We start from the raw sequence: 18,785 nt of genomic DNA, 5'->3' as shown, positions 1-18,785 counted from the left end.
AAGTTAGCGTCTAGGAAAAAGGAAGAAAGAAAAAAGAATAATAAGAATAATCTTAACCAGCACAATCAGTAGAAGGTCTTCCGTTGTTACGGAAGACCTTAATAATCTTAACCAGTACAATCAGTAGGTCTTCCGTTGTTACGGAAGACCTCAAAAAAATAATAATAATCATAAAAAAATAAATTGAAAAAAAAAAATAAACGTTGGCTTCGAGAAATACTTGAGCATTCTTTTGAAATAAAAATTTCGGAACCACCTCAGAACAAACCACCACTTGCCCATAGAAATAGGCAGGTGGTATGGAACTCCAGCAATTGATAGAAACTGCATACTCTGTAATACTGGTAAATAGCCTACGAATACCACTTTATCTTAGAATGTAACTCTCTATCCAATTTTCCACTATACGGAAAGAATATTTGGCTTCTAGATATTGCCATGTACCAAATACACTGAAATTTAGATAATTAATGACAACATCAAATATATAACATATATATACATGTACAGTGTATCTATCAAATTCCGAATCTCTTTGAACATGTACTTGTACACATGTACTTGTATCCTTGGCAATACTGTTTATGTAATTATAAAATGTATTTATATACATGTACCTCATGTACTAATGTGAATGATTTGAGTGAATAAATGAATTGAACTAAGGAGGTCTTGTTAGAAGCTAAACAGTTAGTCCTGAAGAACAACTTGTTTAGGTTTAATGGAAAATATTTCCACCAAGTGAAAGATACAGCCGTGGGAACCAAAGTGGCCCCTACTACGCCACTCTTACCCGCCACAGTGTATAAGAAGGTCAGTGAACAGTTTGATGAAGAATTTAGTGAAATTTTAGTGTTCCTCGGCAATGTTATTTGGCTATGGTTGGTTATCCTACCCACAATTATTCATTTATACTACCAGTAAAATTAAGTTTACTACCAGTAAAAATTAAAAAAATAACTGGCCAAAGCTACCCAAAATTAATTATTCATACCAGTAGTAAAAATAATTTTATCGGTAGTAATAATTCATTTTAGTGGTAGTATAATTTTTTATACTACTGGTAAAAATAAATAATATTTTTTACTACAATAAGAATTCATGAATGGTCATCCAACCCACAATTATTTACTTATAGTACTACCAGTAAATATAAACACTAGCCAAGCCTACCCAAAATGAAATATTTATACCAGTAGTAACTCGTGCTTCATGTGTGTGTGTGTGTGTGTGTGTGTGTGTGTGTGTTTATAGAAGTGCTGAATGAAGAAACCTGACTTTACAGGGACACACGTACACACATACGAAGCACGAGTTACTACGATTACATCGAACAAAATTACATAATTTACATGACTTTTCACAAGGGTGGGAGGTTGGGATTGGAGGTTATCCAATCTAATCTTTTCCGGGGATTGAAACTGCAAAATGAAAGAGCTAGGGGAATAAAGCAAAGTATTTCTTTTACTCAGAAGTTTTTTGAATCTCAGTATATTTTATGATAAGCCATTATGTTATATGTCATTCTACTTATACTACATGTAGATCCGCACGATCCAAAATCAGAAATTTTAATTTAATACGTGTATTGTTTACAAATTTATGCAACGCGATCATTAGGTACAATTTGTAGAGATATCAAAGGCAAGTTCAAGTTCATTTTATTCACTCAAACCACATTATACATGGTACATGAGGTGCATTAGATAAACATACATTTGAGTAAGAATAAGGTCAGAGTATGTACAAATATACAATATACATGTATTGAAAAAGTATTTACAAAATATATTAAGGAGGACAGACTAACTCATAGATTTTTTAGATAAACATACAGAGTTTTTTAAGTGTTTTAACCTTACTGGTTGACATAATTTCATGAAATTTAATAACATTAGGTCTTGTGTAATACCTACTGTGTAGGTATTCTTTTCTAATATTTGACAAAGCATTGCATTCTAATATATAATGGAATTCGTTTGCAATTTTCGATTCGTTACACAAAACACAAAATCTTTCATTATATGGAATATCAATTCATCTGCCAGTCTCTACTGGAAGGCGGTGATTTGTGGTGCGTTTAAGAAAAATAGTTCTGAATTTTTTTGACAATTTTTATAAATATTTTTCTGGTCCGAAGTCTATCTTAAAAGTTCTGTATATTTTACCTTTAGACGAATTGACCATATCGCTCGACCATTTTTTAATGAATCTTTGTTTGACAGTATCTGTTATCCATTTTCCATTTATGTTCTCTTGTTGATGTCATATATTTGAAAGACCACACATGTTTAAAATTCGATGAATACATTCAAACCAGGGGTTTTTAACAGTACCGTTAAGATATTGTGTATGCAAAAATTTATGAAGTACATTAACAATTTTAAAATCACAACCTTGCAATAATTTAGCCCAGTATGAAATCATTCTACTATACACATTAATATAGATTGGGAAACGACCTGTTTTACCATATACCATAAATGTGGGCGTAGAGCTTTTCAGCTGAAAAATGTGTTTCGGAAATTTTAAGTGAATGCGCTGTACAACTTGTAAATTTTCATACCCCCATATTTCACATCCATAAATTAAAACTGGTAAAACTACTTTGTCAAACAGGTCAAATTGACAACTAATTGGTAAATCAAACAATCTAATTTTCCTTATAATTCCATATATAGCTTTCTGGTCTTGTTCACATAAATGTTTCTTAGCTCTACAAAAAGACCCTGATCTAAAAAATATAATACCGAGATATTTGAATTCTTTTACATTTTCTATAACACCTCCATTATAGTAAAATTGCCTTTTCATCAATAGACCCTTTGAGAATATCAAAAATTTTGTTTTATCGACATTAACATTCAATTTCCACTGAGTACAGTATATAAAAAATTCATTCAACTTACATTGTAAATCATCAGCAGATTCAGCCATTATAACTGGCATCTGCATATAGCAGAGTTAAAAGTTTCAAGTACAACATAAGTATATAAGTTCCTCTTCAATAGAATTAGTAACACTTTGTAGGCCAATAATGCCTTTCTCTTGTAAAAAAATATTCCAAGATCGTTAACATACAAAGCAAACAGAAAGGGGGATAAATTTTCGCCTGTCTTACCCCAACATTACATGTGAAAAAATCAGTTGACATGTCATTTATCTTAATCATTGATTTAATTCCCATATACATATTTCTGATATAAGTAAAATATTTTCCCGTAATACCGTTTGTAGTTAACTTGTTCCACAGACCACATCTCCACACAGTGTCAAATGCTTGTTTAAAATCAATAAATGCGCAAAAGAATTTCTTTTTTTTTACTCATTAGAGTGTGTGACAAAAACTGCAAAGAAAGAATATGGTCTAATGTTGAATGGTTTTTCCTAAACCCAGCTTGATTTTGAAAATGTAAACATAAGGATAGAAAGTAATGAATATTTTAAAAACAACCACTTCAGTATCAATGACGTAATTTACCTGCAATGACAGCACGCCCCGCATCCCATTGACCAAGCTCCGGAATAGACCCGCTTATGGCTAATGCATGGTCTGGATGTTCTTTCATGTAGTGGGTCGAAAAATAAATTCTAACCAAATTTTCATAGTCATCCATGATGATGGTAACCTTTGCGGTTTTACTCAGGATTCAGATAAGTTTGTAGAAACCGTAAACACTCGTTAATATGAATAACAACGGATTTTTTCTTCGTATATACACTGGATTGATGATTCTGCACCTAGCAAAACATATATTATGACGTCACGCTATTGTTTCTATTATGATGCAAAATCGTTTGTTTTCGTCATCGATTTTGAGTACGCATTGTCCGGACGTCTTTATGTGCACATTTCGATTATGACGTCATAACAGAAATTTAGTTTTAGTCCAACCGAACACCGTTTATTTCCACAATCATATTATTTCTAAATACCGGTATTTAGTTAAATATTTCGCATTAAATTGTCCAAGCTCGGTTTAAAAAATAACTGTTTAAAGCAATATATGTTGTAACTGATGGTATAATAAATAATAATAATAAAAAAAAAGAACAAATGAGACAAAATATCTTGTTGTGGCCTTTAACTCGACATTTTGATACATCGACGACGTTTTATATTTATTTACTAACCATAATTTTCATTCATATGTCGATTCGATATATCCCTGTGAACTCGACATATGAGACACCACAGTCCCCCATATCTGATTCGTACATTTATTTGCGTATTTTATTGAACGGCAAACCAACAACTTTAAGCTATCCCTTGGAACCATCATTTTACATACCTGTACATGAATCTGCACTATGTCAGAAAGTTGCTATGTAAATTTTAACTTGTTTGGACTAGTGGCTCATGTAAATTTTTATCCCCCATTGTGGCCCCACTCTACACACAGGGGCCATGAATTTGCCAAACTTGAATTTGCACTATATCAGGAAGCTTCCATTAAATTTTAACTTGTCTGTACTTTTATGCATTTAGATTTTATAGAAATAGATCTCTATAGCCTTCTTAATGCATGCATGTGCGACACTCAACTGTATACAAAACATTATTTTTTAAAGATTGTATATTATGTCAAAAAGATAAAGAAAAATCAAGTAAGACCGTTTTCAAGATATGGCTATTTGAATTCATCAAATCCAATGACTGTTACCTGTTCCATACCGCATTACAGATGATGCATTTTAACCCTCTTTGGCGCCTTTTAAGTGCCGAAGGGGTTAAAGTGGTGGCGTTCTGTTTATAATTGGAATATAATGAAACATTATATTTTGAGAAGTAGAGAAAAAACTAAACAAATTTTCTGTCTGATGTATGGAACTTGCCTTTTTGTGATTATCTCCTCTTTCAAGGGACATAACCCTTCATTTGAACAAACCTGAACCCCTTCATCCAAGAATGATTTGAACCAATTTTAATTGATACGGTGGTTAGGGAGAAGATTTTTAAAATTTGTGCATTTTTGCTATTCACTTCCCTTGGAAGAGGACATTGCCCCCCATTTGAATAAACTTGAATCCCCTTCACCCAAAGATGATTTTTGCGAAGTTAGGTTGAAATTGACCAAGCGGTTCAGGAGAAGTTGAAAATGCAAAAAGTTTACAATGACAATGGAAAGTTTTGATCAGAAACTCACTTGAGCCATGTGGAGTAAAAATGGAAAAATTAGATTAAAGAGCCAAAGTTCAAATTTCTAAATCATGAGGGTAGGGTGGATGGGTGGTGTTACTTCACTATCTCCAATTGCCATGAAAAAACTGGGGACCAACCAGGGAGTCAAACTTAATAATATACAATGGTCTAGTAAAAGTAAAATTATGGGAAAAGTGGGGACAGGAGGGGGTCCTCAACCCACCTTCCTGGATGTCTGATTTAACCAGAGACTAAACCTCTTAAATGACTGTACAAGTTCTCTTCAGTCATTTTCTAATGAAGAAAATAGTGGCAGCTTAGCACACAAATATAGAAACTCACTTTATCCAATAAATCATGATGGCCGTATACACTGTACTTTGCAAATTTCAGGGGGAGAGGGTCCGAAATCCCCTCCCCCTCCAGATCTGGGCACGAGTACGTCATGAAGAATGTTAACTAAACAAGAGTAGATTTAAACATTTTTTTAATTTTTACATTATAATGACAGTATTTGATAAACATCTACCATGTCAAATAAAAGTCTCAGAAACACGTAAAAACATGACATCAGATAAAAATCATCACTTTATATAATGTAAAAATCTATTTTGTACAAAGTACAGCATATGGAAAAAATGACAGCATTGTTTTTCATAGATCAGCCTCCACACTCTCCAGGCATTTACAAAGACTGGAGTATGTGTTAAATTCCTTCCCACATAGTATATATATGTTATATACAGATATATAATATTTTACATTTGCTGATTCTATTTCAAATGGTCAACAGATAATTTATCTACAAATATGTACAAAAGGGAGGAAATGATACATCAATATGTATATATATGCAATGGTTTTAATACAAATTGCTCCATTTATGAGCAACAATAAGTTCAGACATCAACACAAAATACTAACACGATTTATAAACACTCCAAATACAAACATAAATAGGAACAATATAGGATAAATAAATACAAAGTCATTTATCAAATCTTTCTTCTCTTCAAAAAAATACTATTTAATTTATTCTTCTCACATCCAAACTTCAAAAGCTTCATACATCCCAAAATATACATTGATAATAAGACAAATTAGGGCAACATGAGAGTGAGTATTAGTTTTGCACTGTACACTTTCGTTTTGATATAGTCTGAAACCAAGGAATAGGTGGTTCCCTATAACAATGCCTCCTTTCTAACAAGTCCTATGGGGCGGATATTTGAAATGCTTTAAGCATTAAAGAATGAAGAATTCTCCTGAATTTCCCCTCGATAGTTTCAGACGCGAGTTGCCCATCTGTAATTATTTCCATCAATTTTAACAGCAGACATTTCATTAAAAAACAAAGATCTCTGCTAATTCAATACCTATTCTTAAAAAATTTGGATGATTTACAAAAACTTTTTAAAGCAATTAATAAGATTTCAAAAATCAAAATTTTAAGCAAGTTAAAAGCAACCCACGTACTACGGGGTATTAAAAATGACAGGGAGTTCATGCTTGTCTATAAATAGTTTAATGCTTTATAAAGCGTAAACTAGCCTGCATCATTTTATATTCCCCCCAGAACATGGTTTTCTATTTAACTCATTCCATTATCTAAAATGTTTTGAATTATCTATACCTTGATAAAAAAAATTCAGGATTTTCTATCACGTTTAACCACAAAACTAGATCCTTTACTAAATTTCACCATATAACTTTCTTTCACCCTTTAAAAAACAATGGATGAGAGAGCAATATCTCCTTTTCAATAAGAGCTGTTGAAAACCAACTTTCATTACATCTGAAATTATCATATTATTTAAGAAGAGTACCGCAAACGGTACAAAATACTGCAGCTGAACCTGTAAACACATTACGCAATCTGAATTGATATCATACACATTCCAATTAGAAAAGCCTTAAAGTAGGTCATGGCACACCAATCTATCTGACATGTGATTTGATTATGCATTTCTCCGAGAGGAATTGTGACAAAATGTCAATGCAATATCTGCATCCATGATGAGAAAAAGTCCAAAAACTATTTGACCTACTTTTAGCCCTAAAGTAGGTCTCAATTCACCAATCAAGTTGAAATGTGAACTGATTCTGTATTTCTCCAAGAGAGAGGTTGTGACAAAAATTTTAAATTCCTCCAAGAAGAGTGAAACGACCTTGACCTTTAGAAACAATAGGCATTCCCCGCTTGGCATAATGTGTTTGTGTACCAAGTTTGACAGTCCTACCCAAAACTGCCTACAAGGTTTTCCTACCAAGTGATACAACCTTGACCTTGAGGAGCAATAGGCATCCTTCACTTGGCATGAGGAACATGTGTACCAAGTTTGACGATCCTGGCCCCAATAGTTCGGTCTGTATTCTGCCTACAAGGTTGTCCTATTAACCGATACTATGACCTTGACCTTTGACATTGAAAAACAATAGGCATCTTCCTTTCATCATGGTGATCAAATGTACATGTACCATGTTGAAAGATCCTATAGCTCATGGTTCATTTTGTATTTTGCCTACAAGGTCTGGACAGTACAGACAGACGGACGACGCCATACCATAATACAGCCCATCTTTGACAGGCGTATAAAAATGCCATTTATAAAGGACCTAAACCAAAGTGCTTCTCAAATTTTGTTGTGTCCGACTCAATAATCCATAAAACTAAAGACACCACTTAGACGGTCCAATGAACACCTGAGAAGAAAAAGACTAGATTGCCATTTTTTCGGAGTCTCAAAGCCATGTGCATTGTATGGGACTAAACACAATGGGGTTAAAAAATTAACAATGCGGATTTTATTATCAATGAACTGGTGGTAAAATTGTTCCATTCCTAGAATTCCACTACATTCAGATCTTTGGTGTACATAAAAATCATGCAGATGTAACTGCAAAAAGTCTTTGGTAAAAACTTCATTTGAATCGTTGCAAGCGGTGTAAGAAAAATACATTTTTTCATATTCTATAAGCAATAACTTTTCTAAATCAAACTGTCTCTAAAAGTCTTCAATATACCATATCAATAGAATCTATGTTCATTAATGTAACATTTCTCATTTCCAATTACTAAACAACCCCATTCAAAATGGTTTCCTCCCCTTTCTAGACAGTGCCAAATTCATATTCAGCGAGAGGTTATTAGGATTTATTCATGTGTAGCTAGAGCACTTCAATCAATGTCTTGTCATTCTGGGTTTTTAAGTTGTGCTTTCGGTTTTTCCCCTCTTCATGTCATTTCAAAAGATAAAACAAATCTAAGAAAGTGATACCCTGACCCTGTGTGAGTTTCAGAAGCTGCAGAAACACATGGTAATGCTAGGAATGTAGCACGAGCTGGATTTAATTTATGTTACGTATATCATCAATACTATTCTATTTAAATCCCCTTCATTTTTCTTAACAAATCACATTTTCTCCTAAATGAAAGTGAGAGAGAGAGAGAGTGAGAGAGAGAGAGAGAGAGAGAGAGAGAGAGAGAGAGAGAGAAAATAATTTACCATGGTACCATTTGTTACTCTCAACAATGTTAAAAAGAGATTCAGGTTGATCAATACACTTGCACATAGTGTGCATCAGGACTGTAATAAATAAATTCATCCAAAAAGGAAGTAAGCCATTGTTTCAATAGAATATATTACACGACAGGCCCGTAACCAGGGAGGGTGAGGTGTGCAGACACACCCCTCTTTGAAAAACATTAAGCACCAACAAAGCAAAAAATCAACTGATAAACAGTATTTAATCCCTAATTTCTAGTATCAGAATGCTACTTGGGGACATATATTTACCCTTAATCTGTGTTCTACACTCATTGTCATATATCTATTAACTAAAACCCTCCACAGTTCAGCCACACCCCCTCTGGGAATCCTAGGTATTTTGCACCCCCCTCTGATAAATCCTGGCTACGGTCCTCAAAAGCATTTAACAATTCATATTGTCATTAGACAGAGTATGTCACTTGAGCAAAACCCATTCTAAATTCTACAAAATAATGAATGTGATATCTATAACATAACAACATGATCAGCTTGTAAATCCCATGATGGCTTCATTCATCAAATCATCATCTATCTCTAGTGATCCCGCTGGCGAGCTGTGTTGAACAGGTTTGGGAGATGGGTTTGGAGAAGGTTTAGGTTTGGGAGAAGGTGTGTGAGTTTTCTGTCGCAAACTGACCACTGTCACAGGTGAAAGCTTTTTATTTTCCTCACTAAGGTCTAATACACATTTTGGTGAATTGTTCTTGCTGATGTTTTGTCGTGGAGACTGACAGTCAATGATTAGATTTTCTGGACTCCCGCCTGAGCTAGCTGGACTCAGGACGGGCTTAGTGGTGCTTATCCTAGCTTTACGTCGCACAGAGATATTCTCTATGTCCTCACAATCATTCTCGTCAATTGTAACTACACTTTTCGGTGTCGGAACTTTGAACACCTCACCTTCCCCCTTGTTGCGAGCACTATCCGCTGTTGAAGAAGTCTCACCATTCACTTTAGGACTCATTTTTGGTGATTTTTTACTCAGCATCTGCATAGATAAATCCTTTTTAGATTCTGTATCCTCATTCACATCCATACTCTTGCTAACTTCACTTTTAACAACATTTTCTTTGTCATCCTTATCATGTCTGGAAGAAAAATTTTCTGAAGCACTTTTTAAAAGCGATGCAAACAAATTCCTAGAATTATCCACAATTTTATAATCCTTGTTTTTATCAATTCCACTAACAACATCTTTGGTAGGAACATTTTTGTCACTAGAATCGGCGTGCTTAAGGTCAGACACAGGTTTCTCTGAATTACTATTAGATCGATCCAAACTAGCTGATGGACTCTCTCCTTTCTGTTTGGTTTGCTCCGATTCATCCACAGAATTGTGTCGTCCTGTTTCTCCTCCTAATCCATGAGGCACTTTGGCATTTGTCAACTTATCTATCACTGCTGATAAAGAGCTTTTTCGTGGGCGGATCTTGGAGTTGGAGGAGGGGCAGGCAGCAGTTGGAGACACCATGGAACTAGTAGTTGTCTTCGGTGGAGTGTCCAAGCTCACTGTGAGAGGACTTGTAACTTTACTGGACGCCAGAACAGATACAGACAATTCATGGGCTTTGGTTACATTGTTTAAGGCTTTACTTGTGGGAGATTGACTCACACCCGGACTACTAGAATTCCTGGATAAGTTTGTGGCACTTATGGATTGCCCTGAAGCACTTTTGGTGGTGTAGTTACTTGGGGAGACCTGTGGATTGGGCCTGCTCATGTTGTTAGTAGAGGTGTTGGAACTTAACTTGTTAATGTTGGGACTACCACCATGGCCACTGCTGGGTGGAGTCTTAAGTGGGTGAGAAGTACCACTACCAACAGGAGTTTTGGGAGGATTGGAATTGAAATTTTGTCTGTTCACATTTCCAGGCTTATTTGTATGACTAAGTGGAGATTTTCCAGTAGTGCTACTTGGTGATTTATTGTTGGAGGAATTATTAATGCTTGGAGATCTGTTTCCTAATTGGCTACCTCTCACTGTGGGAGAATTTCCTCCAAGAATATTTCCTTTAGCACCTGCAGTAACATTTACATTACTTTTAGTGTTAGATGAAAAACTACCATTAGTAGGAGTCTTGGGGGTTCCTGGGGTATTCGGTGAGTTATTCATCCCTCCTTGATACTGATTTGAAACACTCACTTTTGTGGCTGTATGTGAATTGACAGTCGTTGTTTTTGACATTCCTGCAACACTTGTTGCCATGGTAGAAGTTGTTGTCACAGCTATGGTTGTCATGGAAACTGTTGTTTTGGTATTGTTTACATTGGATGTGGATGCAGAACTGATTTTAGGAATGCGTGGAAGGCTTGAAAGGCCTTTGTCTTTAGGATTTAAGAATGACAAAACAGAGTTAAGGGGATTTGTGGAATTCTTGCCAAAGGACGTAGATGACTGTCCTTTACTGGATGAATTCAATGACTTAGAAGAGTTCAAACCACTCTTACTCCCAGACAGAGAGGGGGAGTTGCTTTTCCGATCACTGGAGTATTTCCCATTTGAGCTTTTGGACATTCCAAAGGATGATCGACTGCTTTGAGAGAGCTTTCTCTCCACGGTAGCAGCCTTCTGTGAGGTAGATGAAACATTCTTATTGCTGGGAAATGTTTTGGAGGATCCCACTATGGAGGGTGGGGTTTTTGCTGAAATGGGATTACTAACTTTGCCAGGAGGAGGAGTAAGTGTTCCTGTTTTAGAATTCCCAGATGTCAGAATGGACACTGCACCTATTCTCCCAATTGTAGTGGAGGTTGGAGTGGATGAACCAGATGTGGGGGTAGGGGTTTTAGCACTAGACACAGATGAACTGGTGGGTATGGCAATTGGTTTTAGTTTGATTTTGGGGGTTTTGGTCATTAGTTTTGAGTCCTCTTTACTGACATTAACACTGGACATAGACAAAGACTTGTGGGAATTTTTCACTGACTTTTGACTGATCAAGTTTGATTTGCCTTCATATTTCTTCATTCCTTCCCCCTTATCTCTGCTTGAAGGTGAGGATCTGGGGCTGTTCTCCATAGAATGTCCTATAGACTTGATAATCTTGAGCTTTGTCGATGTTTTATCTTCACTCTCTACAGGGGTAGCACTATACATTTCACAAGATGTGACTCGACTGTTACTCTCTAGACGCTTCCTTTTCTTATGCTCTTTCTCTTTTTTGTCTCGTTTCCGTTTCCCAGGTTCTGCATTTTTCACCTCCTTTTTTTTTAACTTGTCAGTTTTTCCATATTTGTTTAAATAGTGTTTTGTGTTTTTTGATTTGTTAAATAAATGTAATCCAGGAGAAGAGGAAATCATTCGTAGATCATTGCTATCTTCTTCATCACTGTTGAAGTCATAAGCCTCAGCACTAGATTTCTTGTTATTCATTCCTAACAAATCTGAATTTTTTATCCCCGACAGTTTCATTCGCATCTTTCCCTTGATATTCTTGATTTTTAACTCCTTGCTCTGATGAACACTGTTTTCATGGGGTGAACCAAGTAACAATGATCGCAAGTCCTTGTGCACAATTTTCAGCTCTGGTTTAATCTCTGAAGTTTCTCCCATTTCGAGATGAGATAGGGAAGAACTACTCCTTGGACTGATGTTAAAAGAATCCGATATATCAAATGACTTACTAGAATATAAAGATGTCCTGTCAGAAATGTCACTATCACTTGTGTTTCCCTGTGTGAAACTGGTTGAATGAGAGAACGATAAATTGCTGCCTGCTTTAAAACTGTCGTTAGAGTCTATAGACATTTGGTTTTGAAACTGTGTACTTCTACCCACTGAATTCTGTCGTACCAATGTCTTCCGTGCCTGTGAAAGATAAGCAGAATTACAATCGGTCTCGTAAAATCAAGATTTCATGACTAGAGGAACACAAGTAATTTTCACCATATTTGTTCGTATAATACAGAGGTTAATCTAGATTTATTTAGAGAAAGAAAGGAGTGAGCCAGGAATCTGGGCTTTGCTCCAGGCTTTCTTACTATCTGTCTTCTGTGACATTTTTGTCAAATTGTAACAAGTACCATCTTGATATAACTGAATAAATTCAATCAAATAACCTTTGTCAGGATTGAAAATGACTTAATATTATTTACAGCCTCATTTGTAGAATATGTCACATTCCATCTATGGTATATCTTATTCATTTTACTTTTAAAAACAGAAATTCAGTTTCCATTTTCACCATTTTTGAAAAAACTTTCTTTGTAGCAAGTGTTGTTAACAATCAATAGCTATATGTATGCAGTACAGTTTAACAGTTCATGCACAATGTCAATCATGAAAGTGTTTGGAAAATGTTATGGATGGATTCTTCATTGGATGCATTTAAATGAGCTTATTATATACTTTCAATTTCATTTAGAAACTAGCAATCATTTTATTTTTAACAATTTCTTTAATGGTTTAAGGAATCCCATCCCCCCCCCCCCCCCCCCCCCCCCCATATCGTGTGATATATGCCTGCAAACTTTTAAAGAAAAATGAAGAGATGAAATTGAAAGTATATAATAAGTACTAAATATAGCGGAGTGCATAGTTAAGAGGTCACCAACAAAGTGATTTTCTTAATGTTACGATAGACCCTTTGCGATGTGTTAGAAAACATCTTGCTTGAGCAAAGAAATTGTAAATGCAGAAATTTCATGCTTGTCCACACACCTGTAGATACATTACGTACATACATGAAATTCTCTATGAACACTGCAAAGAAATGAAAGACAAAATATAGTACCTGGTTATTTGGCATATCGTTGCTGTCCTGAAGGTGATGAGGTTTACATGTATGTAGGTCCTTTGTCCTTGACACCTCCCCCGACCTGTTGAGGATACCCTCAAGAGAGGTAGACTTTGCCATGTTTTTTGGCACGGAATTCGTTTGATTGAACATATGAATATCCTGCATGGGATCGAGTTCACTGGTTAAATCGGCCAATGAGTCGTTTGGGAGATGGCTCTGCTTTCCCTGGATACTATCTAATGTGTTTTCTAACCTCTTCAGCGGATTCAATGAATCATCTGTCAGATCGATGGGCGACGACAGAGAAACATGATGTGAACGAGAAGACTCCATGCTCTGAAAGTCTGAATCAAAAGAACTTACAGAATCAAATGAATGACTCTGTAGTTCACTGTCTGTGAACCTTTGTTTCGGACTCTTCCCTTTGGGAGGTTCTGTCAACGACTTCCTCTTTGGTGGTCGACCACGCCCACTTTTAAGTGGTACTGGGACACTAGATGCGAGAGCAGCCACATTATTATTGTTATTATTAATAGTACTTGCACGAGAACTCACAGGTGCATCCTCCAGCAATTTGGACAGCATTGGGCTCTCATGAACTGCGGGAGGTTCGGGATCAGGAGAATCCTGATCTAACAATGTCACTAACAGCGGATTACTGCTGGGTACGTCTGGGTCACCTCTCTTGGATTCATCCACTACGGGTGGTGGCAACATGGTCCCTCCTTGAGCTGGATTCGGAACAGAGAATCCTCCAAATCCTGGCGGTATCTTTGCATTCAGTATTCCTATGTTGCCAGGATGAGACAAGTTTTTACTCTCCAATGAAGGAGGAAGATAAGGTGTGGCAAATGTAACGTCCGCAGGCATCATAAATGAGGGCTGGTCAATATCCATGAAAACTTCAACAGGTTCCGGGGAGGGCTCTCTGCGTAGTTGTTCTGAAACTTTGTGGATAACCGATCTCAGAGTTACTGGGATAGACATGCACCTGAAATGTAAATATGAGATCTTTAAATAAACCGCTTTTAACAGCACTTACAGCACAGCACCTTAACGATTACTGTAAATTCCTTGATGAGTACTTCATATCACAAAATGACTCATAGTTATCAAATGGCGAGAACATAATTTTGTGAGTGTTCTGTTGATCAAGAGTATTTACACGTATTTTGGCTAAATAAAAATAAAAGCGAGTAATTCTATTTTATGAGTGATGCTTCTCGTGCAGCTGTACCTTAGTGTACTGGTAGAGTACACAATACATATGTACATAATGCAGATCTATGTTTGCATATTTTACAGGACACATCACACATTTCCCGAGTACACAAAATTATGTGCAATTTGTTTTTCTGATGCACATAGTAACTAATTCTAATGGTTAGTTCACAGAAACATTGTGATAATTAGTCACAATAAGGATTCAAATCCAAGCCCCGATTGTAAAAAATTGCATTAATTTGTTAAGAAGTCACAAGACACAGTGATGTCACATGTGACCTTCTTTGATCACTTGATTGTGAAAGTAGTGCTAGATATCTTTAAAAACTCAACTTTTACTCACCATTATTCACCATAAGCAACATTTAGGTCAAAGTTGACAACATTCCTAAGTCTTAATATTCAAACCCTATATGTTTTAGCCACCAGTGATTACAAATAGCAATGTAAATATCCAAGAATGTTGCGAGGACAGCGAGTATGAAAGTTTCAACTTTAAGTCCAAGTTTCGACTTAAGTTTCTTTTGAGAAATCCAGGTCAGGAGCTATTGATTAGGTCAGGATTTTTTAAAACATAGGTCAAGGTCACAAGATCAAACACAATTATCCCACAAGGACTTGTCATAGAGAATCTATACACAAAATATAAAAGCCCTACCTTAAAGGGACTGGTTCACGTTTTTCAAAAAGAAATGTTTTTCAATTTTGATGTTAAAAATTCAAAATATACCTCATTTAATGTTGACAACCAAAATTTGGACCGTCTGAATGCAAGGATAAGAGCAGTATTTTAGCTTTGATTCTGTGTTATGTGAACAAAGACTCAAGCCTTTTTATGTAAACAAACAAACCAGTGAAACGTTAATTTTGTAATTTAAAGCATGTTCATTTTGTACAATCACAAATTTTAACATTTAATGACACATTTTACCTTAAGTATACTTGAGATGTGGTATATTTATTAAACTTCAATCAATATCCATTTATTTTGAAAACCCCGTAAACAATAACACACCTCAATCTTTGTTTTCAAAACAAATAATAAACTCTCTATAATGAGCTTATGTCATAAGGAATAACCTTAATTTTTTTGTGAAACCTTAGTGAAAAACAAAATTTGAAGAAAAACCGTGAATGAGTCCCTTTAAATAGTTCAGGAGATATTTTAAAAAATACATCCAACTCCAAGGTTAAAAGGTCAAACTTCAGGGAATAATGAGGTCTTGCCATAAAAAAAATTTACTTACAAAATATAAAAGCCCTACCTTAATAGTTCAGGAGATAATGAATAGGTCAGGGTTTTTTAAAAGTAGGTCAAACTCTAAGGTTAAAAGATCAAACACCATTTTGTCACAAGGTCTTGCCATAAAGAGCAACAGGGTACATCTTTCAATTTATAACAGACTAATATTGCATAACAGCATGCTAAGCATTGAAAACCCTGTGTATCTTAAAGCACTACACTTGTAATTAATTTCTAACCCTAGAAATTTTCCAATAAAGCAGTAATCACAAGTGTAGTTTATCATTTCAAAAATATCTACTCAAATTTTTTCTAAACTTTGGAATTATATACGGCAGTAGAATAGTTTGTACTGAAATGTGTGAAAGTCAAAAAGAAAACTTCTTATAATCCAATTCTAATTGGAGAAAAATTGTTTTCCAATGCATTACAGTGAAATAATACATTGTACAAATTTCCTTGCATACAGCATATACACATGATAAAAAATCAATACATAATATACAAGTACCTCTGGAAGATTTTAGAAGCTGCATCATCTGATAGTAAATCCTCTCCATCATCACCTATACTGACCTTGAACTTGACCCCAGTGATGTCACTAAGGTCAACCTCAGCTAAAACACAAAAGTAAAAATCGTGAATTATGTGTGTAGATTTACACCATCAAAGGGAATGAACTGGATTTGAACGAAAGTAAAATGAAATGTAGTGTAACTTCATATTCTTACCGGTAACCATCGTGTCCTGCAGTGGATGTTCAAACATGATGGTAAAATGTTGTAGAGATGTGCACACTACCTCAAACACCACAGACGACAGCAGATCTGAGAAACACAAAATACATTCTACACACGTTGTCTTTGTGTGCAAAATATTTTCTGAGACCAAAAAAAAAATTAAAATATGCCACAAAACACATGGTTCATATGAATACTAGAAAATGGGTCATAATCCCCACCACCTATGAAAAAAAATATTAGGAGCCCTCTAACACCCCCATATACTTTTACCTAGAACAGCATTTATTTCTAATTACTTTCAATTGCATTAGCACATTTATCACATACTTGTATCTTCCTAAAGATGTAGCATGTACAACTAGTGGTAGATGTAAGAGGAACAAGGACAGTAATGCTTAGGTCAACCAAGTTACTTGGATTACTTATAAATACATTGCTATACGTACACTAAACACCATAAGGAAGTATACACTCACCAAAATAAGTCACTTGTGCATTAAAAAATAGATTACATCATAGATACAGATCTTTCGATGCAAAATACTTAACTCTTGCATATAAATAGGTGATGTTAGGCTTTTAATTTTTTAAATCCTTATTCTTTTTTTTCTTTTTTTAAATACTTGACTTTCTGAATTCTTTAAAAAAAGAGATATTACATAAACCTTAACTTGAACCCATTTTAAACTAATTACTAACATATATCATTGTGTATTTGATGTGTACTTTTATAAGACCCTTTGATTTTTCAACTTAAATGAATCAATATCACAATTTAACAGACTAAGCCAAAATATTGAATGTCCATTATTGTTTCACATATATTAAATGATTTTTTCACCGAGATAAATTGAAACTTATACACAGTGAATTCAGCTCTTTTTTCATTATATTGAATATATTTCAGGCCAAAATGTGTAAAACTCTTGTGTGTATACTTATTTATGGTGGGTAGTGTATTTAAAGTATCAGTGGTTCATAGATACAGTACAAAAATATTACTTCATGCCAGTGTACTATGTTAATCTGTCAACCTATGAACTGCTGCAGGAGGTTCTTGATACTGTATCTACCTTCATCAAAATATTCCTTTCCAGTCACCTTGAGAGACCTTATGTATACCAGCACTGTGGTCCAGGATCAAGACTCAATCCGGTTTGAATTTGATATTGTTTAAACTGTCATACTTTCTTGTTGTTGGTGTAACAATTTCCTTGCTTCATATTCTGACTTACATCAGGAACCACAGAGCACGTACATTTATTTAATGTTACCTGGTTGTCTATATTCATTTTATATGCACTACTTTCATACAACTATGTCAAAGCACTATGGTGTAGTGATTTCTATGCAAGACAGTGTTAGAGCATGTCTATCAGATTATCTGATATTGAATATTCATCATGTATTTTTTGGAAACCTAAGTTTTGTACAGTGTGAACCACATACATGTAGTCACCTTTCTTAAGTTTCTGATGCTCGATAAGTATGTATTGATGTAATACTATGTATCAGATTGCACCAAATTATTTTCTACGCTGTTATTTTTGAAAAAATTTCAACAATAACATGTACACAATAGAGTGAAATGGATTCTCTTTATCATCTCATAGTGTATTTGATGTCTTACATGTATATATTTTAATAATTTTATCTTAAGCATACTATTCGTTTTGTAAATTATTCACATATTAACTAATTCTTTCAATAACTTGACTTACTGTAAATCTATTGTCTGTTGGTGAAATTGAATTGCAAACCCGATTTAATATTCAAACATTCTTAAGTATCGTCTAGTACATTTTTGATAAAAGATTTAATATTGTTAAAAGATAATTCAGAATATAATTCTTGACTCTACTAACTCGATTGATTATGAAATTAATCGTATCATTCCCATATACACAGTTTCATGGGACACATGTCACTACGCAAACATAGTGTCAGGTGAGGGCTACGCGTAATTAAGAGACATTGATTGTGTAGGTAAACAGATGAAAAATTAATCATGATAACTGCCAATAATAGATCAAGTGTAGCGCTGACACCTAAAACAATGGATATGGCTTGGGTATTGAGCACCTCAATCTATTCTGTCCTTAATTAACCTACCATGACACAAATGAAACTATAGCAGATAGT

General features: G+C 34.9%; 1 protein-coding gene across 2 annotated transcripts in view; it reads right to left on the bottom strand.

Moving 5' to 3' along the window:
* Positions 1–5,613: 5,613 nt before the first annotated feature.
* LOC125665778 (mediator of RNA polymerase II transcription subunit 1-like) overlaps positions 5,614–18,785 on the bottom strand; it is a 45,295-nt gene continuing 32,123 nt past the window's right edge. For both annotated transcript variants that reach the window (XM_048898635.2, XM_048898636.2), the window contains 4 exons: positions 16,632–16,727; positions 16,412–16,517; positions 13,428–14,424; positions 5,614–12,502 (listed from right to left, as the gene is read on the bottom strand). In XM_048898635.2, coding sequence (XP_048754592.2) covers positions 9,179–12,502; positions 13,428–14,424; positions 16,412–16,517; positions 16,632–16,727 — 4,523 coding nt within the window. In that variant the 3' untranslated portion in view covers positions 5,614–9,178. The remainder of the gene's footprint in view (positions 12,503–13,427; positions 14,425–16,411; positions 16,518–16,631; positions 16,728–18,785) is intronic.

Source organism: Ostrea edulis, chromosome 10 (assembly GCF_947568905.1).
Source record: "Ostrea edulis chromosome 10, xbOstEdul1.1, whole genome shotgun sequence".
Lineage (NCBI taxonomy): Eukaryota > Metazoa > Mollusca > Bivalvia > Ostreida > Ostreidae > Ostrea > Ostrea edulis.
This window is presented reverse-complemented; position numbering and strand designations above follow the sequence as displayed.